General features: G+C 35.2%; 1 protein-coding gene and 1 pseudogene across 1 annotated transcript; both read right to left on the bottom strand.

Annotated features, from left to right (window-relative positions):
* Nucleotides 1-1,347: 1,347 nt before the first annotated feature.
* On the bottom strand, nucleotides 1,348-5,073 carry LOC107624170 (uncharacterized). Its single transcript, XM_016326644.3, has 4 exons — nucleotides 4,527-5,073; nucleotides 3,870-4,025; nucleotides 3,101-3,760; nucleotides 1,348-2,830 (listed from the first exon to the last, which is right to left on the bottom strand). Exons 1-4 carry the CDS (start codon nucleotides 4,866-4,868, stop codon nucleotides 1,646-1,648), a joined length of 2,343 nt encoding a protein of 780 aa, XP_016182130.1. The 5' UTR covers nucleotides 4,869-5,073; the 3' UTR covers nucleotides 1,348-1,645.
* A 14,222-nt stretch (nucleotides 5,074-19,295) lies between these two features.
* LOC148581999 (uncharacterized) lies at nucleotides 19,296-20,986 on the bottom strand (annotated as a pseudogene).
* Between the last annotated feature and the right edge of the window lie 6,363 nt (nucleotides 20,987-27,349).

Here is a 27,349-nt window from a genome sequence, read left to right as displayed (position 1 = left end):
TTATTAATTGACACACCGAAGGGATTAAAGTCTGGCGTCCATCGGCGGATAGTAAGGTAATGATCAAAAAGCATCCATGGTCCTCCTTCCAGAACATACCAGTAGTCATCTTCATTGAACAGCCTGACCACAAAGAAATCGTTTCCTAGATCAATCAAGTCTAGCCCTCCAGATTTCGCCCATATTGTGTCGAGCCTTCTCTTAAGTACCCCGTAAGAAATACTCCTTCCCAGCAGCTTGATAATCAAGGTGTGTTTCCATGGCCTTTCTAGTCTTTTCTTCTCAGCTTTATTTACCTGGATGTTGAAAATGCCATTCTGTAAACGGTTCACAGTGATGGAAGGGATTGCTCTCTCCTCCTTACGTGCCTTCCTGTAAGCCTCTCTCTGTGCTTGGCTCCACTCCAACATTTCTTCCATCATCCCCGATTCCTCTTCCTCAGAAGACTCCCCTTCGTTGGTCATTTCCTCATCCAAGTCTTCAAAGTCCTCATTATTCTCTGTGCTGCCATGGATTACCAGGTCTGCATATGTTCTCCTTCTTCCATTGGCTCCCACAAAAGTGGTCTTATCATACATCCAGTCCTCTTCTCTGGGAATCCTGGAAGTCTCTCCGATATAAGTGCCTCCATCATTTCGAAGCTTTTTCTTACTCCTTTGTAGCTGGTCAGCCTCCTCCACAGTCGTTTCCGACGGGTTCATAAGGAAAATGGGTTGTCAATACCTTAACTAAGATTTTAAATTTACCATGGGTGAGTTTATTTTCCTCACATAACCAAGGATGAAAGTATGGGCATCCTTTGGTCTCTCGAAAGGTGGAGAAAAAAAAACTAAAATCCATCAAAGAGCACACTTAAGACCAAATCCACTACTTTTTTTTTTTTTTTGGTCATGAATCCACTACTTTATCATAGCATAGCCACATTCATCAACAATGGATCATACTTATATTCAAGGACTGCTCAATTATTTTTCGTAACTATTAACCAATATGGGCCTCATACTATCATAGAAACACATGCTGAATGAAACTTGACCAAAAAAAAAACTCTGAATGACACTAAGAAAATTGGCATGATATACCCTTACACACGCACACCCCTTCCCTTTCCCAATGGGTTTCATATATCAACTTCCTAGACATAGCTAGGATTTGAACCCACTGCACCTCCTAGTAAGGCAAACATAGTTGTCACTAAACCAAACCTTGCTGGATGTTGTTTAAGAACTCATAATATGTATCCATGTAGTGTGTGTGGGTGTGTAATACATGGATATAATGTCTAAAATTGAAAACTGTCCAATCCACTTAACCAAAAAAAAAAGATAACGAATCAATTATAAAAAGTTTTTGGTCAAGTAGAATCTTTTGAGAACTACATTTATCTATCAACTGCCAAAAGTTTGTGACCTCTTGAAAATGAAACTACACAGAATCATTTACAAAGATACCCTTCACAAGAAATAAAATTAGACTAAGACACAAACCTAGCACACCACATTCATTTTTATGTGGCATCAAGAGCCTTGAGTCAGTCATAATTTGTTAAACTAAAATTTAACTTCAAATCAGAAAAAACAAAAAAAAGTTAAAATTTAAAACTAGTGACACGAGTTAGAATCACTGCAGTTTCTCCAATTTACAGTTAAGATTGCATAGTAACATCTGTTACTGTAAGAGTAAGAGTCTCATATTCTTGGATTTCTGGAAGAGCAAAAGCCTCAGGTGTCTCGGTAACCACAAGAGCGAGGGTCTCAGTAGTAGCCGCCATGGATAATGTTTCAACTGATGAAGTTGTTTCAACTGCTGAAGTTGAAGTAAGGGTATCAGGAGTAGCCATGGATGATGTTTCGGTTGCAGCATGAGACTGTACCAGTTGAGTGTAGTTAAACTCAAGTTGCAGTCTATGATGAAGAGGTGTTGATGATAAGAGACCTTTCTTGAGATCAGCTTGCAGTTCTCTTATAGGGATTGCAGCCAGGAAGTTTTTTATGTACGCTTTGCATGCTTCCTTCCCTTTACACAAGAGTTCCTTTTCTGACTCACTCTTTGACTGATCATCCATCTCTTTACCATTAACTTGTACTGCTTCAACAATTTGCTGCTCACCTTTTGGTTTCTCAGCATCATGCATCTTGTATATTAGTGTATTACTGTCAAATTTTAAGATGTAAGCCTGATTACATCCTTCATAAAGCCTCTCTCCCAATGTGTCAATGATGTAATAAGCATCATCTTCAACTTTCAAGATGAAAAAATGGTCATTCCAGCTAACAATATAAACTTGGGGTTCCCCATTGCTTGGGCACTCCTCTCCAACTCGAGTGATCTCATCCCAAATGTTATCAAAAGACATAGCACCATGCAGGAAGTCAAATCTCTCCTCATCCATCCCTTCAGGATGGAAAAAACCGATAAAGGACTTCCCTGGAACCACAGAAAGGGGGCGTATCTTTGCTTGAATGACAGTTTCCAAATCAAAATGCTTGTCAGGGAACCGCTCCCTATAGGTTTCACTGTCACACAGTTTTCTCCATTCTGATGAGCCTTCTCGAATTAGACTGTCAAACTGTGACTTTATGGGCATAAGATCATGATTGTTCTGGAACCAATCAGCAATTACAGCAACAAGAGCTGTACATGCACTCTCACCAGCTGCACGTTCACTCCGTTGATCAATTGAAGCAAAGAAGACCTGTGTCTGAAGCTTCATGTGACCATCACGACTCAGTACTTCTTTCTGCTCCCAACTCCCTACAGCAAAGTTGTCATCACCAAACTCAGACACTGATGAGCAATTTGCACACGAGTCATCCTCAGTCTTGTACAACTGGAAAACAATGTGAAAACATTAGTGTTGAATATTAGTCAAAAAAAAAAAAGAATAAGTATAAAAAATCTTCCCAGGTTAATGCCACTAATTCTTTAGTGAACATATGGCTCATCGTAAAACATTTACATTCCCAAACAGGACAACAGGACTGAGCTAAAACTGTCAAAGAAGAAAACTACTGTAGAGACTAAAGAGTTGCAACTTGCAAGTAAAACATAGTGCACATGCTAGAGGTGCAAAAGGAAACAACTGTGAGATTATTCTTACCCGAAGTGAAAAGGATTCATCAGAGCTAAGTTGCCGACGATCAAAATCTATGTCATCACCACCTTCTTCTGCATAGGCCTTCTTTAATAATGGCTCTCCCTTGTGACCTTTGGGAGATCTGAAGCTCAACTTCCTCTTCCTCCACGGTAATATGCTTCGCTTTGACATTTGAGACAAATAAGGCTCAGATGAACACATAGTTGAATCCTCCATCTGTGAACACCCATCATCTGACTTCCTGTAGCTGTAGTAAATACAACTTTCATCTTCACAATTTACCCCAGCATTTGCGTATGCCAGACTTTCATAACTAAATGACTTCCTAAAGCTGGAAGCTTCCTTCCTCTCATCTGATTCTCCTTCTTCAAAATCATCCAGTGAATCAGAATCCATGGGGTAATCTTCACTCCTAGAACACCTACTTTCGCTTCCCTCTAGCTCATTACACGCTGTTTTTGCTATTTTTTCTTTCCTAGAGGATACATACTCTGTAAAAATCTTGACTTTCCTAAGGCCAGCCTTGATTGCAGATAGCTCATCCTTTTCTGTCAAGTTTGTCTCTCCAGACTGAGTAGAGGGAGATGAAAGGGGAACTACAGATCTCTGAACTACGTCAGCACTTTCCTGCGCCGATCTTAACTCCACTAAGCTAACCGATATCTGCATAAGGGCAAGAGGTACTACGATGAATTCAAAACAAGGATTGATAAGCTTTAATGTTAATAACTATGACTGCTAAAAAAGATAAAACAAAAGAGAGGGGACATACACAAAGTGAGGGAGAAGATTCGGTAGAAACCCCAGGAATGGTGAGAGGAATGCTTAAATCAAAATCCTTTTGATCAGCTAGAGATGCAAATTCAGCAATATTCAACAGAGCAGTCCCAAGAACAGGAACCTTACTCTTAGGCCCTTGATTCAGTCCCTGCAATCCAGAAGGAAAAGTGCTGTTTAGCCAAGTAACAATGATAGATACCCTTGTCAATTGACATATAAAAGTGCAGACAAAATATATTTCAATTTGGCTAAGTATTATTATTTTCTTCAAAAAGGAAAAAAAAAAGTCAACTAAAACATAAACATTCTGATAGGAAGGAAAGTTGCAAAATTTCGTCCATGAAGGTCACCGATCATCCATCGGAAAACAATAAGTCAGTAGAGATGTTAGCAACACAAAAAGTTAAAAACCAACGCAACGTATTCAACATCAGAGTTAAAATTAATGGACACGAACCACAAAACAAACAATGATCAGTGGCGGAATTCCCAAACAGAACATGTTCTCCAAGAATTAAAACAGAGTAAATGAAATAACTTGACCAATCAAATGGTAATTCACAGGCCCATGAGTAAACAAATTTCAAATAACAGGATACATTCTCTAAACAAATCCCACAAAGGCACAAGTAAAAGGGAGTAGACTGACATTAAAAAGAGTGAGAGCGATCTCCCACGGATGGAAGGCATTGTCCTTGTTGACATTGAACGTGCAAACAGTGTGAAACTCCTCGTCCCATTGAGCCAAGGTTCTTGCAGTGTCAAGGATATCCGCTTCTCTAGTGAAGTTTCTGGAGAGTGGAGTCCTCCGTAGAGAGCCGAGAGTGAGTTTTGGACCCTTCCACCTAATCTCCACCGTCAATCTAGGAGACTCTTGGGAGTCAAACTGCAGCAGATCGCAGCCCTCTAACTTCCTAACCACCAACCGAACCTCATACTTCCTCGCAACAAGAGGCGGCCAAGGCCGCCACCTCATCATCTTCACCACCATTCCCTTTCTCCACCCTTGTTCCTTTATATTCCAACCAAGAAACAGTAGAAAAGAGAAAGAGTGAGGACAGTGTTTAAGGTTAGCTGTTTATTTATTTAAGGATAAGGGGTAGGTCACCGGATTCTCAGAGAATGGAGAAGGAGGGAGAGAATGCAGTTGAATTGGACAATTGGAATTGAGAAATACAGAAAATATGCCGTTATTTGGGTGGTTCCGTTGGAATGAAAGAGGAGAAAAACTGAAAAAAGGGAGATATGTGTCTTTTCCCAACTTAGCTAATAATAATTTTTTTTTTTTTTACCAAAGATAGAAGACTCGAACCCGCAACCTCTTAATTGAGTACGGGGAGACTATGTCATTTGAGCTATAATTCATTGACTTTTACCAAAGACAAGAGACTCGAACCCGCAACCTCTTAAATGAGTATGGAGAGACTATGTCATTTGAGTTATAATTTATTGGCCAATAATAATAAATTTAATTTACTAGAAAAGAAGCTTAAATTTTGTATAATTTTTTTCTAAAACACAAAAAAATATTTTTATATATAAATAATGTATAAAATAATTTTTAAAAATTAATTTTTTTTTATATAATGTATCATAAACTGATAAAAGAGTTAAATTAGGGTTAAAATACTGCACTGCTTGGTTGGTTTCTTAATTTAGTTAGTTAGGTGGATATTTGGATAGGATTGGATCAGATGAATAAATTTAGGATTGAGTTTTTTATTTGTTGTTTCTTTATTTTCTTTAGCAATATCCGCATGTATTGACTTTTTAATTTTTACTGTTTCACACCATATTTTTTGGATTTATTTTCTCTTTTTATGGTCTTCCTTCATTTTCTAACAAACATGTACATAGTCAGAAATTAATCCTTTTATGATGTCCATATTACTCGCATTGTTTTTATCCACATCTTCACATGGATTTATGGGTGGATAACTTCAAATATTTTCTCATTTTTATTGAATAAATTTATGAAACAATCAAAGTTTTTATCAATAACAATGAGTTGAAATCTATTTTACCCTTAAATTTTTGACCGACCTCAATTTTGATCCTTAAATTTATAGTTATCCAATTAACCCCTCTAAATATTAGATTGTGTCCACGCTTGTCCACGTAGCTATCTCCGTTAACAAAGATCTGATGTGGCACGTTAAGTTAATAGAGTGTATATGGTACCCAACTTGTTAGAATGGATGCGTGATGAATGAATAATATGGCAAAAATTAAATGAACTTAATTTGCAACTCTCTTTTTTCAATATGTTCGAGATTTTGCTAGAGAAATTGAGTTCATTCAATTTTTGCCACGTCATTCATTCATCACACATCCATTCTGACAAGTTAGGTGACACGTAGATACACATTTTATTAAACAATTAATGAGATAACAAAAATATTATTTATATATTAAAATTAATTATTATATATTTTTATATAAATATATGTATATTTTAATTTATTTTTAATAATTAATTTTACTATTAATCTAGCATAATTGATGACACAAAATATGACTTTCATTGCAACTAGCATAATTTTACTATAATTTTATTATTAATGTAGCGTGGACTTGCATAGTTTTCATATGTGTATAGCTCAATACTAGCTGCTATATAAAGTCAGCGTTTGAATAATCTATACCATAGATATAATGAACATTGAATTGGGGGAAAATTGATATACAACATTTTTTTTTAAAAAAAATATCTTTTATTATACATTTAAATATCTTTAATTAATTAATTAATAATTATATATTATTTAAATAAAGGAATATTTTGTTAATTTAAATAATTAAACTCATAAACTTTTATGATAATATAACATCATTACTATTTTATCTAATCCTAAAATTGTTATTCTTATTCATATTTATAAAAAAAAAGTTGAAGTAATAAGTATATTAGTGCATATTAACACACTAATAATATATAAAGCGTAATGTAATGTACAAGATCATTCTTATTATTGTTTTTGTACTTTTATTTTTAGCATTAAAAATAGTTGATAAAGAGTGAAAAAAATAAAAATTAATTTTTATATCATAAAAATATAAAAAAAATACAAATATTGTTTCTCATGAATAAAATGCAGTAATATTTTAATTTTGTCTTGTTGGAGTGTAGAAAGAAACTATATTTGACTTCATCTTCATAAATTGTGGGACAGGTCTACTCGTGGCATTTGACATCAACTATACCAAAAAAAAATATTATTAAATTAATTATTTATATAAAATATATATTAAAAATTAGTCAAATAGTATATATATTTATACACGAATATATAATAATTAATTTTGTGTGTACATACATAACATTTTATTTGTCAATTTGGATTGGTGTTTGCTTCTAAAGTTAAGTTTATAATCTTTTATTATTATAAAAAAAAGTATATGTATATAAAAAATAATAATTAAATTAATAATTATATATTTATATATAATATATTATTTTATATCTTTTAAATATTTAGTTTATACTTTAATATATATTATATGCAAATAATTAGTTGAATAGTTAAGAGCAGTATAAATTAACTTTAAAATTTGTCTTGTATTTAAAATTCAATAAAATCTCAAATTTTAAACTATTTAAGACGTGATATTGATGGTTTTATTGATGGTTTGATGAATTAAAAGATAGAGAAGTAGAATAAAGGTTGAGAAAGAAAGAAAGTGGGCTCTTTTCATTTTTTGAATATTTTTAAGGTTTTTTTTTTTGGTGACCGAATATTTTTAAGGTTTAATTACTCTGTTAGTCTCTCTAATTTCGCGAAATTTTTAATTAGGTCTCTATACTTTTTTTTTTAATTGGGTCCCTACACTAATTTTTTTTTTTAATTAGGTCCCTATTAACAGTAATTGTTTTAATTATATAGGAATCCAATTAAAAAAAATTGGTACAGGGACCAAAATAAAAGGAAAAAAAGTATAAGGACCCAATTAAAAATAAAATTTGGTGCAAGAACTCAATTAAAAGGAAAAAAAGTATAAGGACCTAATTAAAAATTTCGCAAAACTATAAGGACCAACAGAGTAATTAAACCTATCTTTAAAATAAAAACCTAAAAAAGTATTTGTTAGGTGATTAACCTTATGTACTCTTATTACAAAATTAATTATAACTATATATTAAATAACTAACAAACAAAATTCATTTATAAGATATGCTAAATTGACTAATTAATTACAATTGAGTTTATATGTTTATTAATAAAAAATAATCTAAATAACAGAAAATTAAAAAAAAATATTTGTTAAATGGTTAACCTCATGCATGTACGCTTTATAAAATCTATTTAGAAAACTTAAATTGTTTTTTTTAACAAAATTCTATATGAAATTATTTGTGGAAACGTTCATATGTTTTTCTATCACGTAGGAAAGTTGGCAAAGATTCGGCGGTCACCCCTAGGGGGTCACTCCTAGGGGTGTCCATGGATCGGATCGTATCCGCAAATTCGCAGTAAATATCCGCATCCGATCCGAAAATTGTGGATACAATCCGATCCGCAAATTGATCGGATCGGATCGCGGGCATCTGCTCTACATCCGCGTATCCGATTCGCGGATCCGCAGATCCGCACTATAATAATTAAAATATATATATATATATATGTTTGGTATTATATTTACTTGCTTGTATGTTTTAGTTAGTAATTATTATTCATATATTGTATTATTTTATTTTTGTTATTTAGAGAGAGTTTGATTAAAAATATTTTAGGAATAAATAAATTTAAAAGTATGAAAGAAATATTTTTATCGAATTCTTTTACATAGAAATATGATTAAAAAGAGAAGGTTTAATTATGCGGATATACTCGATATCCGATCCGATCCGCACATTTGCGGATCGGATCGGATCGGATCGGATCCGGCACTAAAAAGTGCGGATATCATATCCGATCCGATCCGATGAAAATTGTGCGGATCGGATCAAATTTTCGGCCATATCCGATCCTATCCGATCCGCGGACACCCCTAGCGGTCACATAACTTTTGGACTATTAAATGGTCCTAATAATGAAATATATTTTTAAAATTTTTTAATAATTATCAAATAGTCTTTACAAATTAATTTGTCAAATAGTCTTCATTATTCCTCTATCATGTTCATCAACAATTTAAAATAAAAGCAATAATGAAATAAATCTTCCATTAATCATGACCTCCATAAATATTTTGGCAATGCCAATCAATAAATTTTTTATTCCTTATCTGTTACATCCATAAAAGTTAAGAAAATCATATTTTGTTGGTAATTCAAACGATTGGAACAATCAATCGAGTGAATTTCGCACGGCAATATGAGTTTTTTTCAAAATTCAATCTATTGGAAGTGTTACACAATTGATTGAATTACGCAATACAATGAATTTTTTTATCAATGGATTGAATTTTGCACGCTAATATGAATTTTTTTCAAAATTCAATCGATTGAATTTGGCAGTGTTACACAATTGATTGAATTTTACACTACGCTGTATGTTACGCCATTATAAATTTACTAGCATCCAGCAAAAGAAAATCATAGTTTTTTATCTATACTGAATATAAAAGAAAATTATTTTTACACAAACAAAATGCGGAGAAATTCATTCATAAAACATAAAATAATTCGTTAGAAAAAAATCAATTGCAATTTTTTTTATTAAGTAACCAAAATATTTTTCAAAAATTTAATTTGTATATCTCTTAATATTGATCATTTTAAGGTTGGTAAAAATTATACTCAACCAAAATGCTCTTTCTATATAATCAAATTTTTTGTCCCTTCTATATAACTAAATTTTTTTGCTCATTTTAACTGACATTTATTCCAGTGCTATAGAGTACTCAGTACACACCTTAGCATTCAATCACTTTGGTGCATTAATTTCTGCAATTTGAAGTCATGGCTGGTGTCTGGTAATTAGATTGACACAGTTCAACAGTAAAAAAAATCTTTTCTTTAGAGCTTGCACTTCTTGTTCACACATTTTGCTATTTTTAAATCAAAAGGAAAAGAGAAAAATCCACCAAATAGTACAAATGAATCTAACTATAAAGCAATAAAACATATGTGAGATCAAATAAAAATGAAAATAAAAATTCATCTATAGAACTAGTTATTACTGATTCGGTCTAGTCTACTAAAAAGTCGGGTCCGGTTACGATCTACTGACCTGATGGGTCCGCCGACCCAATACAGGGTAACTCGCACATCACCTCCCATTCCACAAGAAATCTGGACAATTAGCAGAAACTTCTAGAAGGATAGACCTGATCACTAGGGGCCCACCCGGGTATATATTATAGATGGGGAGGGACCTACCCCTCCCAAAGGTACATCACCTTTCTAACCTTAATTAGCCACCTCTCTGTATAGACCCTGACTTTAGTGCCGGAGTGTCTTTACAAGTGGCCACACCCGCCGACACGCCGACGCCTCGGCCGAATGCACCACTCCAACAATTCACCCCCAGGTCCAGATCTCTTCATTCCATTGCTCCGTCTTCTGCCTTGTAGATCTACCAAGCATCCGAGCAATCGAACCATTACTTATGAGCTTATCATACCTATGAGTTTTCTATAGTAATGTTTTGCTCATCCTTAAACCCAGAGTTATCAGAAAAATAATTAGGATAGTGTGTTTGAATAGTAATTGCATAAACCTGTTTCATTAAGTTAAAGGACTGAAAAACACTTAATCCAAATTATCAAAAGACTCATCTATGAAAATTCTTAATAAAAGAATTGGAAAAATAAAATAAAAAACCATAACCAAAACTACTTGAAACATTTTTATATTGTATAGCGCAATTGAATTGATTGTGTAACACTTTCAATCGATTGTGTTACACTTCTAATCAATTGAATTTTGGAAAAATTTATATTGTGGTGCGAAATTCACTCGATTGGTTGTACTTCCAATCATTTGAATTATCAGCAAACACGATTTTTATAATTTTTATGGATATAACGGATCAGATATAAAAAAAATCATTGATTTGTATTGCCAAAATATTTATGAAGGTCATGATTAATGGAATATTTATTTCATTGTTGTTTTTATTTCTAATTGTTAATGAATATGATAAATTAATAATAAAATAATAATTTATAAACTAGAGAGTAAATTTTATAATTAAATAATATATAAAAGATTTATTTATAATTAAAATTAAATAAAGACTATTTGGCAATTATTAAAAAACTTAAAAAATATGTTTAGTTATTAAAACTATTTAATAGTCCAAATGTTATGGGAGCGTCGAATCTTTTGCCAGAAAAGTTATCCTACTTTAATGCTGCATATAACAATTTGCTTAATGCAAATGCTTATAATAAACATGGAGATTCTCCATGTGAATTAGTATGCAAATGCTATGGTAAACCCTATCTTAGACTACATGTTGAAGTATTTTGAAAATTCAGTTGGAGATCCAACTAAACCCGTATAAAGATGTTTGTCCTTCCGAGTTTTTAAGATTTAGGCCAAACATAAAGGGCCGTGTTTTAAACATTAGCAAGACACTAATGGAAGAGTTGGAAAATTTTTTGCCAAATTTTTTTAAAAGACTTCGTGAATGATTATTTTTCATTTTATTTTTCTCCATCCATAAAAAAATTAGCGTAAAATCTAATAGAGGTTACTGTCACACTTTTTTGACACTCCATGCTTCACAAAACACATATCCTAAATAAGACATAATGATTTTTTGGAGAACTTCATAAGGCTTAGACCAAATAACATGATTGAGATTATTTCTAACTCCGTAAATAGCCATCCATCCGTAGTTTTATTTGCTTCTCTACATATCCAATCAAATCACATACCAGGGTCTTGATAACAACTCCTAAATCTTGTTAACTAAATTAACAACTTCAGATTTACACTCACCAAGAGAATCATGCAAAAGATGAAGAATGTCCAGAAAATCTATTTCACACACTATGTCTCTCAATCCACAATTTCAAGCTAAAATAAGGCCTCTCCAAACTGCAAAAAGCTCATATCGGATGATGGAGCAAGGAGGAGAGCTACCATAACAACCCACAATCCAACCCCCATTAGAATTTCTAATAAGACAACCAAATCCAGCCAAGCTCAAATTAGTAAACAAACTAGTATCACAATTAACTTTAAAACTATTACTTACATGAGATTCTCAGGATAAACGGTTCCTGAAGGTACTAAAAGAAGTACACATGTTCATATATAACCTTAGATCCATGATCATGCTTCTGATGAGAGCAACCACCTTGTGATCTGTCCAATGATTTTTAGTATTGAAAATGTCATTGCACATATACCTCCACAACTACCATATTCCGGCCCCTAAAAGAGCTTTCTTACCAGATATGACCTTCTGAAACTAGGCTTTCATAGAGAAGCCTTCAACCGAATCAATAATCTGAGGATCTAGCATCTGCCAAATAACTCTGGAATATACATAATCTCTAAGGCAATGTTCTATTGTCTCTGGAGCCGCATTGCATCTCTGGTACATAACTGAACTACCTGGATGCCGCCTGAAGTGGAAAACCTCCGTTAGGAGAGCGTTATGAACCCCAAACCACACAGTTAATTTGATCTTTTCTAGAAGATTCAAGTGCCAAAGCCAGTTTTAGTTACTATTTTCATTCCAATTCAATTTATTCTTTTACAACCAATGATAATCCCCTTTTATACTATACCCTTTTATCCTTGTAGGCCACTAACTCCACCCCGGTTCTATGTCAGCCAAAGTCAAATAGTGCAGACAATGAATGAAATACTTGACTTCAAGAGGAATTGTCGATGCAAGTCTCTCCACCTCCTAAAATCTATCATGTCATAAATCTGCCACTACAAAATCAAACTCAGATATGTGAACATAGGAAACAAGATCATAAAGCCTTCCAAAAAGAGTCCACTCTTCATGCCATACAGATTGTTGTACATCCCAACATTCATCTGATCCATCCTTGAGAGCATGAAATGCTTTGAGAATATTTTTCCAAATGGCTGAAGCGTTTTGATTGTTGTTGTTGCCAAAAAAAGTTGAATTCTGGAAATATCTATGCATCATAAACTGAACCCATAACTTGTCTCTATTATTGAAGCAATTCCAAACTAATTTGTCAAGAAGTGCCATGTTAGTTGAGTAGGTATTCCTAACACCCAAACCACCCGTCTTTTTAGGAGTTATTGCAACATCCCGTTTAACCAATGACAATCCTTTTTCATTAGTTTGGCCTCTCTATAAAAACTGTCTCATAAAAGAATCTATCTTTTTACAAGCATACTTCGAAAGAAGAACAATCTGCATGTTGTAAACTAGAATAGAAGTCATTACCAATTTAACCAAATAAAGTCTTCCTACCTTATTCAACAAATACCCCTTCCAACTAATAAGCTTCTTCTGAATCTTTTCAATAACATCTTGAGTCGTCTTTTTAGAAGATCTTCATACCCAATATTCACCCCTAGATATCATCCCAAGTCCTGACAAAAGCGAATAGTAGAAACTCCTGAGAGCACGTCTTTCCTTCTCTCATAAATATTCTTTGAGCATTGAGCCTTAGATTTATTAAGGTTCACCTTCAATCATGCTGCTTTAGAAAATAACTTCATAGTCAGCATAACCTCCCCTATCTGAACTTTTGTAGCTTTACAAAAAAATAGGAGATCGTTAGCAAACATCAAATGAGAGATTTTAGGGCCATGCCCGGAGACCAACACAGGTATCCACAACCCTTTAGAAATCCGATGAGTAATAAAACAAGCAAGAGTCCCCATACAAAGCACATAAAGATATGGGGACATGAGATCCCCTTAACTCAAATCCCTCTTCGGGTTAAAATTCTGAAGTCTCTCACTATTCCACAAGATAGCCAAAAAAGATGACATCACATAGGCCATAATAAGATTAAATAGTAGCTCTCGAAAAACCAAATCTGACCAACGAAGCTTTAAGGAATCTTCAATCCACTCTGTCATAAGTTTTCTCTAAATTGATCTTGAAAGCCGTAGTCCCCTTTCTAGACTTAGTGTGTAACACCCTACCACACTGAGCTTTACGCTTAAGCCGTAAAATAAAGGTGGTGTGGTATTACAACCTATACAATATAATGTATACATATAATAGCAGAAAGATTATAACATTCTAGGAGCCTTGAAGAATAGATGAAATAAAAATCGCGAAATAAAAGCGCAACGCTCGAAAAACGAATTAACTTGCGTACTAAGAAAACTATAACTATCAAACATAAGTTAATAAAAGTAGGAATAGAGTGCCAAAGATACAAAATAACAAGCTCCTAATTCAGCCCGTGAAGTCAAGGCTGGCCGAAGAATATTTACACACACACACACACACACACACACACACACATATATATATATATACATATCCAAAATTCAAATGTACGTAAACAAAATCCTGTCTCTCCATAAGCCTCTAAGAGGATCAAAAGGAACAAGTTATGCGGAGAGAAAGCTAAGTACATATATATACATCACTATACAACAAAATAACCCGATACCCACTTCGCTTCAGAAGTCCAAATGCCTAACGAGGTGCCTCTCGACCTGCATCTGAAAAGCGACAACATAGTATGGGGTGAGAACTAGAGGTTCTCAATATGGTAAAGGTGCCACACACATAAGATATAAGGTCCTGAGAATACCAGAGGCAATCCTAGAACGCCGACACTCAGATTATAGAGCTTAAAGTATTAAACAGAAGCCGTAAAAGGTAGTTTTCTGAGAGTATCTAAGCCTAATTTAACTTAATCTTAAATCTAAGTCCTATACTGTCATCCCTCCATACCTCCATCTCTGTCAGCGTTTCATAGACAAATAAACAGATAAAGGCAAGCACAAGAATGTTACAAATACTGCAGGTAACAAATATACATTTAACATGGCAAGTACACTTAGGCACACCCAGTTAATGCACAAACAAGTAATTCAAGTAGTATGCACATGATGCATGCCTGTCCTATGGCTGATGAGTCTCATCTGTCAGTTATCAAGCCAACCTGACAAGTTCGGTTTGCTAAACCATTGGACTGTCCCCCGATGTGCATCCCATGAGTCTATGCATAGCTTTTACTCATATATATATATCAAATCACTCAATGGGGTACCATTCCCAGGAATTTATAAGTGCTCGGTTATCCTTACGTCGTAGGGTCAACAGAGTATCAAGTTTTTAACCTGGTACACGTGGTGGCAAGTCACGGTACTTTACCCAGGGAATCTCGTATCATTCAAGCTAAGTTTCATACATGATCATTCATTTAATTATCAATCCAAGTATCATACATGATCATTCGTAACATTTCACAATCAATTCATCATTTTTCAATTTTACTTCACCTCCAAGTTATCCCCATTTCATAGCTTCATCTGATTATTAGGTTTAATACTACTATTTATGACTAAAGGAATGTAAATAAAGGTTTGGAAGTTTGAAATAGAGTTTAAAACTCAAAAAATCATGTTTGCTAGAACAGAGGGCCACGCGTACGCGTGGACGTACACTCTTTTAAAAAAAATAGATTCAGTAGCAAAGCTGCAGAATTGTAAAAAAAGATAGTTTTTAGGTACAATCTTCCAACAACCATAACTTCTTCGATTTAAAATATTTTTCTCCCGTTCTTCGAATGGCATAAACTTCACGAACCCAATTTTTACTTTAAAATAAGTTGGGAGCAAATTGAGGGTCCGAAAGCTAAGTTATGCCTCACCGAAGTTTGGCCAAAAACCAACTTTTGTAAACTTACAAAACTTTTTTCTTATTCAAAACAATTCCCATGTTACCAACACAATAACCTGCACATGCTAGAACAAAAATGTCCTTCTTCCTAAACACAACAACCACCATGAAAATCACACTTCACACCAACAATAATTACATATACACATGCCAAATCCACCAACAATAATTACATATGCACATGCCAAATCCCACAACCAAACCATAGCTCATAAATTACATACTTGTATCCTCAAATCAATGATTAACAATTTACTAATTCTTTAACTAATCAGTACCATATCAATCCATATTTAACAATAAGATACTAAACCACAATATACACATACGTTCTAACTTATCCTATGGTCATCTAGTCTAAGTTTTCACAAAAAATTATATATTAAATGCAAGAAACCTAAATCATACATTGGTCATTTTCCTCGTAGCGATCAAGGCAGCCTATTAATACAAGCACAGCCCCAAAAACCTCAATAAAACACTAGTATTTAGCTTCCTCCAAGTTCCAATATCCACAATTTCAAGCTCTAATTATTTATTCACAACCTAATACACATTCATAACACATATATACCCAATTTAAAACTTAAAACATAAATTTAGTAAAATTAAAATGGAATTATAGTATCCTCACCTTACCCAAGTTTCACATAAGCAAGAGTAAACGTTTTTCTTAAGTTAATTTGATCCTAAAACATCAAAGAGTAAAGAAATTCAATATCTCTATCCAATTTTTGAAAATTTGGGGGAAGAGAAGGCTGAGAGTGAATAAGCAAGTTACCAATGAAATTGTTTCAGTAGAAATGTAAAGCTCGACGCGGTGGTCGCGTGGGCGCAAACGTGTGACGATCGGAGCTCGGATGGAGGAGTTACGGCGTTTTGAAATCACCGTAAGGGTTGGAAGTGTTTTTTCATTCTTCCCCCTTCCTCTGCTTGCTGCTACGTGAATAATGGAAGAAAGGGAAAAAGTTTGGGTTCACTTAATGTCCTTTTGGGCTGGTTTGGGTCCACGGATCCGGTTCGACCGGTTTGGCCCGTTCAGTCCAATCTTGAGCCGAATTCTTTAAAATTAGTGTCCAAATTCTCGTTTCGATGAGATCTATCATAATTTGATATAATATTCACATTTCTAATTTTTTTATTAAAAATTAATTTACTAATTTAACAGGATTTACATAGTGTTCCTCATGACATGCATAATTTCCTGTGCAACAATGATGTTCTCCGTAGTTTCTCTTCTCGGGATAAAACTACCCTGGAGTGGGCCGATGATCTCCAAAGGAAACGGTTTGACTCTGTTTACTAGCACTTTTGAAGGTTGTGGTAGGCTTAGAGAAGGGAGGTTGAATCTATGCATTCCTTTTAGTTGCTGTTGTTACCCTTTTAAAACAGATTTGCAATTCTAATTCTGTTATAACTTAGCAGCGGAAATTTATGAGACAATTTATTTTTGTCTCATGAAAATCAGAAAACAGAACACAGCAGAGAAGAGAAAAGCTAACACCAGCATGTATCCTGGTTCGGTTGCCTTGTGCTATGCAACCTACATAAAGTCTCCTCCACAACAATGGAAGAATTTTACTATAGTTAACAGTATTACATACACCAATAACACAGGATTGACCCAATCCTTTCACACTCAAGTTCTATCCTAACTTGACATTGGCTATGCTAATACCTAACTATTCACTCTTAGTGCTAACCCAACTAAGAAAGGGATACCTCACAGCTACAAGATACAAGACATAAACATACCTAAAGAAATCTGAAAATAACTCTAGGCTTTTCTCTCAAGTGTTTCACTCAGCCTTTTTTCACTCATGGCTTTTACTTGAGCTCTCTCAATATGCCTTTTCTCACAAGAAATTACAGAAAGATAAACATAGAAAAGTACATTACAATCTGTAAAACATGAAGGAGATTGACTTCATCAGCAGCCTCTTTGCTATGTGCAAAACCAGATTCGCAAACCTCAGATGCAGTTCTTCAGTATTGGCCAAATGCTTCTTTGAAAGAAAGCATTATCCAAGTAGAGGAATTTCCTAACAGAACACTGTTCTCACACTCTGGTTTTCTCTCCTTACTTTCTGAGTGAACATCAAGCTTCTTTTATCTCCTTGCATGTGGCTGAGTTCTTCTTCCAAGGTCAACACCTTGAGCCTTGAGCTTCACTAACCCACAGATTTACTTTTTCACCTTAATCCTCAGAGAAGAAACTTTCCCTCTGACTTCCTCATTTTGACCGAAAGCCACAAAACAGTAACCATGAAAATCTTCTCATGGTCAACCAAATCTGAACTATAGAAATGCAACTTGGTCCCCAAGAATCTCTTGTGACCGTGGATTTGTAGCAGTGAAGAACAGAGATCAACTTTCCCTTGAATGCCATTTTCGGATAGTGCAGAGAGTTGGGAAGAAGGGATGAAGATCTGATGCATGCAAGATGAGATGGATTACCTTTAACCTAAGCTTGATTTGGATTAGATTTTCTGCTTTAGCTTCTGCGCTTCAAGCTTAAATTTTCTCTTTCTTGCTTCTTTGGTTACTGGCTTATGGAGGAAGCTTTTCTTCTCTTTCTTACTTTTTGTGAAGTTGATTTGACTTGGTCAGAAAGTAGAAGAACGTTGCACTTCAAGAGGGAGAAGACTTCAATCTTACAAAAGAAGTCTTGCGAGTTGGATACGGGTTTGGATTGAATTTCCATAAAGCAACCCGATTGGCCCATCAGATCCTTTGGCTTTGTTTCTTTTGGGCTGAGCTTGATTATTTTCCCATCAGCCTTGCTATAATTTTATTATACCATTTGGGCTGCTTAAAAATGAATTTGGCCTGCAACTCAAAATAAATAATTAGCAATATATACTTATTAATTTAAACAACTCTAATTATTTATTTTGCCAAAAATAATGTTTGTCATCACTAATTAATTTAGTTAATTTCTTAACTCAACAATCTCCCCCTTGATGACAAACATGATTTAAGCAATAATCAAAAAGGAAGTAAATAAGTTTGAGTAAGGTTTAGAAACTCCCTTTGAATGATGTTGCTTGCTAATGTGTTGCTCCCCCTTTCCTTTTCAACAATAGCTCCCCCTGAATCTATGCTCTTTCCTTTTTGTTCCTATTTATATTAAGCTTAAAAAGGAGCTATTCAAGATGTAACTTGACTAAGGGATTCTATATAACCAGCAACACATATTCAGCCCATTATTTCTTATCATGACAACAGCCAAAGCATATTGTAAAACAAAAACAATTTGCAAAAACAAAGTTCAGTTCTAATCCGAAACAAAGTTCAGAAAAGAATTAGCAGCATCAATAAATTATCAGCATCAATCAACTGACTAATCAAAAAATCAGCAGCATCATTCAACTGAATCAATCAACTGAATCAAAATGCAAAAACAACTTTTAATAGCTATTACTCCCCCTTTTGTCATCAAGGGGCGGATAACATGCAAGATCAACAAAAACAGCACTATAAACCCTGCAAGAAAGATTAGTGCACAGCCAAGATAACTAACGAAAGAACCAAAAGTGTATCAGTGTTCAAAGTTATTGCATTTATCCAAGACAACAAGAGTATACCAAACAGTAGCAAAATAAAACAGAGTTTATGAGACAAAAAAATGAGCAGCATCAACATATTTTATGAGACAAATCCTAGGCATCAGAACCATTCCCCTCCGAGGCAGCTTCCTCTTCAGCATCAGTGGTAATGTCTTCATCATTTTGAAGGTTATCAATGAAGGTAATGAGCACAGCCACTCTATCTCTTGATTTCTTCAGGAAGTTCTCATGTTTGCTCGCCAGCTTCCTTCGCTCTTTGCTCAATTCAATCAAGTGATTCGATTGGGAGACAAACTCTTGAGCAACATCCTTGACCACATTCAGCAAAGTGGATTTCTTCCCAGTGGAAATGGAAGTACCCTCGGTAGAAGGAGCAGGAGAATCCTCAGGGACAAAGTCCTCATCTTCATCATCTAGGACGACTCTTTCAGATCTAGTGGGTCCTTTGTTCTGTTTCACTGAACCACCCCCCTTTAGGTATGAATGTCTATTTTCATATTTCTCATTGGTCAAGTCAACACCAAAATGTTCAAATATGCAAGTTAGAAACATGCCATAAGGGAGTGCTTTGTCCTTTTCACTCCTAACAGAGTCAAACATATATCTAACCATCAAGTATGCAAATAAAATTTCAGTTTTGGTAAGAAGGGTATATAAAACAAGAGTATCAGTGTAGGAAACCCTTTGATATGAGCCGCTTTGAGGCAGAATAACATGATTGACCATTCGGTGCAATTGAGCACGCTCATATCCTAGGGCTTTGTGAGTGGGTGTAATACCATCAATTAGAGAAACATGTTCACAGATGTGAGCCAATGCATCATGATAGGAATTCCAACACCTTCATCCCACTTAACCGAAGTGTAGGCACAAGGCCCAACATCAGTATACTTCAAGGCATCATTGATAGTTTCATTATTTAGAAATATGTCTCAGCCCTTAACATACGAATGCACACTTCCTTCATGGTAAGTCATGTTTGCATAAAATTCTTTGACCAACTGAGGATATACAGGTTTTTTGATTTTGAAAAGGTGATTCTAGTCTAAAAATTCCAAATTTTCAACAAAAGAAAAACCTTTCTTTTTCAAATCAGGTAAATCAGCCAGAAAAGATGGACATAGAGTACGATACTGAATGACTCCCTCATAGAAATTGTGGTTCATGGCAGATTTGAAACGATGGGGGTTAAAGTCTGAGTGAGATGTCATATAGTGTGATTTGTGAGCAAAAGGATCAATGTCTGGTTCTCTAACAGATGTGAGAGGAACTCGAGTTTTACCTCTTTGAGAACGTGATGGAACAGACCTAGACTTTGGTTGTGTGGACTCGGGTGGAGGTTCTGGTGCTGCAGGACGCTTCCCTTTGGATGAACTCGGTTTCGATGAACCTGGTTTGGATGGTGTGACTTTCGGTGGTGGCGTTGGCTTGGCAGAGGCAGGGAACCTTGGAGTGTTCTTGGTCCAAGCCATGGGGTCACAGCGAGGAGGAGAGGTAGGAGGAGAAGGAGAAGGGGTAAAGGTCCGGTCTTGAGAACGAGTGGAAGGCTTTGTGGGTAGCTTGTAAATCTTTTCACAAGGAGGCCTTTTAGGAATGGTTTTCTTCCTCATTTGGTTAGTTTCAGTCTTTTGAGGGAAGAGAAGCAGTAAAGTGAGTGGGAAGAAACCAAAGAGTGTGTGGAGAAGTTATGGAGGGAAGAGAGGGAGTGTTGGTAACCGTACCCAAAAAGTGGATTTCCAAAACCATGCAACTGCATCACCATTTGAAAAGACTTGAAAAGACATAACCTCATTCAAGAAAGATTTTATTTGATTTTTTAAAAAAATAAAAGGGAAGTTAATTTTAAAATTTGAGAAAAATAACAAAATTAACCTGAAACACCTTTTTTGGGCCAAAATTAAATCCTCTTGAAAACCTTTTGGGCCACAAAACATTTATTGAAAACCTTTTATGAAACACACAAGTCATCAAAAATAACAAACAAGATTGTAACATTCATGTTAGGGCCTAGAAGTGATATGAGATTAATGAAACACATTTGGACTACTCTTGATCTGAATATTAAGGTTGGCCCAGATTGAGGTTCATTTGAAATAAGCCCAGAACACGCTGACTTGATGGAAACGTTCATCACCTTCCCAGAATTGTCTCATGCCTGTTTATGAGACAAAAAGCTCCAGCAAATACATCAGCATTTTTCAAACAAAGAATCATAACTCAAGATTCCTAGACAAGTCCTAAGCATGCAGAATCTATCCTCAGCTAATGGTTTTGTAAAAATATCTGCTAATTGCTCCTCTGATTTAACAAATTGAATACTAATATCCCCCTTTTGGACATGTTCTCTTATTGAGTGAAATTTCACTTCAATATGTTTAGTCCTAGAGTGCAAAACTGGATTTTTAGAAATATTAATAGCACTCATATTATCACACAGTATGAAAATATTTTCAGCATTTAATTTGTAATCAACAAACTGCGTTTTTAACCATAAAAGCTGAGAACAACAAGAGGAAGCAGCTATATACTCAGCCTCTGCAGTGGAAAGGGCCACTGTTGGTTGCTTCTTACTTGACCATACATTTAAGGACTTCCCAAGGAAGCAACATAAACCAGAAGTGCTCCTTCTATCAACTCTATCACCAGCAAAATCTGCATCACAATAACCAACTGCAGAAAAATCATCAATCTTAGGATACCAAAGACCAAAATTGGATGTGCCATGAACATATCTAATGATCCTTTTAACTGCAGAAAGATGTGACTCTTTTGGTTTGGATTGGAACCTAGAACACAATCTAACACTTTGCACAATATCGGGTCTAGAGGAAGTTAAGTACATAAGAGAGCCAATCATTCCTCTATACCTAGTCTCATCAACATCTTTCTCAGTTTCTCCCTTATCTAATTTAGAATTAGGATACATGGGAGTTCCCATGGGTTTGACATTTTCCATACCAAATTTCTTAACTAATTCCTTGGCATACTTCTCTTGATGAATGAAAATACCTTTTTCAGTTTGTTTAATTTGCAGCCCAAGGAAGAAATTAAGTTCACCCATCATACTCATGTCAAATTCACTTGTCATGAGTTTTTCAAATTCAGAACAAAGGAATTCATTTGCTGATCCAAAAATAATGTCATCAACATATATTTGGACTAGAATAAAAGAATCATTAGAGTTCTTGATGAATAGAGTTGTGTTAGTGGTGCCTCTTTGAAAACCATTTTTCAAAAGAAAAGAGCTAAGTCTCCCATACCAAGCTCTAGGAGCTTGTCTTAAACCATAGAGAGCTTTAGATAGTTTGAAAACATGATCAAAATGCTCTTTATTTTCAAAATCAGGAGGCTGCTCCACATACACTTCTCTATCTATCACTCCATTCAAAAATGCACATTTCACATCCATTTGGTATAATTTAAAACCACAAAATGCAGCATAAGCTAAGAGAAGTCATATGGCTTCCATTCGGGCAACAGGGACAAAGGATTCATCAAAGTCTATTCCTTCTTCTTGGTCATATCCTTGAGCCACTAGCCTTGCCTTGTTTCTTGCAATGCTACCATCTTCTCCCAACTTGTTCCGAAAAATCCACTTGGTGCCGGTCACTTTCTTTCCACTTGGCCTTGGAACCAAAGTCCATACTTAATTCTTTTCAAACTCAAGAAGCTCATCTTCCATAGCTTTAACCCAAGAAGGGTCACTAAGTGCTTCCTTGACGTTTTGAGGCTCTATTTGTGAAAGAAGGACAATGTTTGATCCTTCATTTGCCTTTCTAGTGGAAGACCTTGTTTGCACTCCATGAAAGACGTCCCCAATGACAAATTCCTCAGGATAATTCTTCAAGAATCTCCATTCACGAGGTCTGGTGGACTTGGAGGCAGATTCATTCACCAAGGGATTCTGAACGCTGCTGACTGCAGGATTTCCTTCAGATTCATGAGACAAAATGGAATTGTCTCTTGAATTCTCAGCATTAGCAGTTTCTGGTTCAGCTTGTCCAGAACTCTCTTTTTCTTGATTTTGAGCAGCTTCACCTTCCTTTTGAACTTGATTTCCTGCATCACATTCTTCCAAAAAGCTTTGTACCAAGTTAGTATCACAAAATGTAATATGTATGGACTCCTCAATAATCCTAGCATCTTGATGATAAACCCTATATGCTTTACTAGTTGTGGAATATCCTACAAACAAACACTCATAAGCCTTTGGATCAAATTTTCCCAAATTTTCTTTGTTATTTAAAACAAAACATTTGCATCCAAAGATGTGCAAGTAATCTAAGTTTGGTGGGTAGCCTTTCCAAAGTTCATAAGGGGTTTTCTTCAAAAATTTCCTTATGATTGTTCTATTTAAAATATGGCAAGCTGTGTTAACCGCTTCAGCCCAAAGGAATTTTGGAACATTACTCTCACAAAGCATGGCTCTTGACATCTCTTGTAGGCTTCTATTTCTTCTTTTCACAACACCATTTTGTTGTGGTGTTCTTGGACAAGAGAAGTTGTGAGATATTCCAAATTCCTCACAAAAGGATTCAAACAAATTATTTTCAAATTCAGTTCCATGATCGCTTCTTATAGAAGAGATTTTCAAATCCTTTTCATTTTGAATTTTCTTGCAAAAAGGTTCAAAGGCCGAAAAGGCTTCATTTTTTTGTGCAAGAAATAAACCCAACCAAACCTAGTATAGTCATCCACAATTACTAAACCATAATGTTTACCACCTAGGCTTTGAGTTCTTGTTGGACCAAATAAATCAATGTGTAGCAACTCAAGTGGTCTTTTAGTAGAGATGTCTTCCTTTGGTTTAAAAGAACTTTTTGTTTGTTTTCCCATTTGGCAAGCATCACAAGTGATGTCTTTGTCAAACTTTATCAAAGGAAGACCTCTTACTAATTCTTTCTTTACAAGTTTGTTTATTTGAAACATACTTGCATGGCCCAATCTCTTGTGCCATAACCACTTTTCAGATTCTTTAGAGTGAAGACAAGCTATATTTTGATTCTTTAGTTCATCAAGAGTAAGTCCATACATATTATTGAATCGCTTGGCAACAAACATCACTTCATTTGTTTTTTCATTAACAACACAGCATTCAAGCTTTTTGAAAACAACTAAATATCCTAAATCGCACAGCTGACTTATACTCAAGAGATTGTGCTTTAAACCACAAACCAAAAGCACATCATCAATGAAAGTAGATTGCTCATTACCTACTTTTCCAACAACAATGATTTTACCCTTACCATCATCTCCAAAGGTCACAAAACCTCCATCATACTTATTTAGTTTGATGAAGTAGGTTGACCTTCCAGTCATGTGCCTTGAACATCCACTATCCATGTACCACATATCCTTTTTGTTCTTGGATGCTAGGCAAATCTGCATGATGAGTTTCAAGTAGCCTTAAGTATCCAAATTAATTTGGATCCTTTGAAGTTAATCCATCTTGGTTGCCCAAGTGCATTGAAATCACAAACAACATTGTAGACTTTGTTTCCTACAACTCTCTTTTCAATGAAGCATTGTGCATATGAGTGACCAAATTTCTTGCAATTAACACAATGATTTTTTCGTGTGTGTTGCTGAAACTGATGTGAGTTATATTGCTTGAAATGATTAAAGTTTTGAAATTTTCTGGTTTTTGGAGGAGATACATTTCTTTTAACAAACTGATTTTTATTAAAGTTATTCCTCTTTGCAAAAGTATTTTCACAAGAATTTTTTTGAACATTTTTACCTTTCGAATATGAGGTTTTGTTGTAAAATGGTGGTTTCTTGAAAACAGCCTCATTTTTTGAAATATAACCCAAACCTGGCCGGTTTGAACTCGGTTCAGTTCTTGGTGAAGGCTCAGTTTCACTTGTGTATACTTCATCAAATTTTTCTTCAAGTGTTGAAGCATTTTCAATACCAGATTTGTTTGGTATGGTTTTGGTATTTGATGAAGAAGCAACAAACTTTATAGAGGAAATATTAGAAAATGCATCTTCCTTGGCTATGTAGCCTAAACCAGATTTTTCAAACAATGGTCTTTGACTTGCAAGTAATTTGTCCAAGTTACTAGAACCTTGAGCAAATTTTGCTAAGTCACCATTCAGCCTTTTAATCATATCATTTAATCTTTTATTTTCAGCAATTAACTCATGTGACGGATCCACAATGTGCTTTCCTTTTAATTTTTCAAGTTCAGATTTTAGAAATCTATTTTCTTCAATGATGTCCAAAGCACATTCAGATTCCTTCACTTTTTCTTTTAAAAATTCATTTTCAGCTCTTAACACATCTCTTTCAGATCTGCATTCATTGTATTTGTCAAGCAGTTTTGAGGTGTTTAAAGTGAGATCATCAATAATAACATGCAAGTCCTCAATGGTCAAATCATAATAATTTACCTCATCAAGATTGTTGTTTCCAGCCATGAAACAGTCTTTGTCATCTCCTTCAGATTCTTCTTCTTCATTTGAGTCATTCTCAAGATCTTCCCAGGCTGCCATGAGTACTCTCTTCCTTTCCTTCTTTCCTTTGTCCTCCTTTTTGAGCTTTGGACAGTTTGACTTGAAGTGTCCAGCCTCCTTGCAATGATGGCACGTCACTTTGCTCAAGTCTATCTTGTGCTCCTTTGAACTTGAACCCTTGTATTTGTCCTTGTTCTTCATCATCCTTCTAAATCTCCTAGCAAAAAACAAAAGTTTGTCATTTGAAATACCATCACTAGACTCACTCTCTTTCGGTTCTATTTGTGACTTGAGGGCTATTCCCTTTTTCTTTGAGTCTGTGTTTGTGTGTGTGGCTTCATAGGCAAGGAGTTTTCCTCTCAGCTCATCATAGGTTATGGGACTTATGTTGTTACTCTCGGTTAGGACAGTGCCAGTATTTTCCCACTCTTTTGTGAGGCTTCTAAGGAGTTTTCTCACCAAGGTTTGTTCTGCATAGTTTGTACCCATAGCATCAAGGTTGTTGATTATGATTGAGAATCTCTCAAATGCTTCATCAATGCTTTCTCCATCCTTCATGCTAAACATCTCGTACTCTTTTCGCAGCATATCAATCCTCGTTTCTTTGACTTGTTTAGTGCCTTCATGTGTAACCTGGAGTTTTTCCCAGATTTCTTTGGCTGTCTTGCATCTAGACACCTTCCGGTACTCGTCAAAGCTGATAGCACAGTGAAGAAGGTTGATTGCTTTAGCGTTCAGCTCTATCTTCTTCTTGTCATCTTCATTCCATTCAGCTTCTTCTTTCGGAGTCACCACTCCATCAGCACTTGTTTTTGTTGGGATCTTGGGACCACTCACAACTATCTTCCATAAGTTGTAGTCAATGGATTGGATGAAGATCCTTATCCTTTCTTTCCAGTAGGAATAGTTCTTTCCGTTAAAGAAAGGTGGCCGGTTGTTTGACTGGCCTTCAGTGAGGGTGTAGGCAATTGTGGTTGTGCCCAGATTGTTCGCCATTGGATCTTTGCTCCAAGCTGTTGAGCTTGATTCTTGAGACCTTAGCTCCTGATACCAATTGAAGGTTGTGGTAGGCTTAGAGAAGGGGGGTTGAATCTATGCCTTCCTTTTAGTTGCTGTTGTTACCCTTTTAAAACAGATTTGCAATTCTAATTCTGTTATAACTTAGCAGCGGAAATTTATGAGACAATTTATTTTTGTCTCATGAAAATCAGAAAACAGAACACAGCAGAGAAGAGAAAAGCTAACACCAGCATGTATCCTGGTTCGGTTGCCTTGTGCTATGCAACCTACATCCAGTCTCCTCCACAACAATGGAAGAATTTCACTATAGTTAACAGTATTACATACACCAATAACACAGGATTGACCCAATCCTTTCACACTCAAGTTCTATCCTAACTTGACATTGGCTATGCTAATACCTAACTATTCACTCTTAGTGCTAACCCAACTAAGAAAGGGATACCTCACAGGTACAAGATACAAGACATAAACACACCTAAAGAAATATGAAAATAACTCTAGGCTTTTCTCTCAAGTGTTTCACTCAGCCTTTTTTCACTCATGGCTTTTACTTGAGCTCTCTCAATATGCCTTTTCTCACAAGAAATTACAGAAAGATAAACATAGAAAAGTACATTACAATCTGTAAAACATGAAGGAGATTGACTTCATCAGCAGCCTCTTTGC

This window comes from Arachis ipaensis, chromosome B10 (genome assembly GCF_059453495.1).
Source record: "Arachis ipaensis isolate K30076 ecotype BB chromosome B10, ASM5945349v1, whole genome shotgun sequence".
NCBI classification, from domain to species: domain Eukaryota; kingdom Viridiplantae; phylum Streptophyta; class Magnoliopsida; order Fabales; family Fabaceae; genus Arachis; species Arachis ipaensis.
The sequence above is the reverse complement of the archived record's forward strand: the minus strand, read 5'-3'. Positions and strand labels throughout refer to the sequence as shown.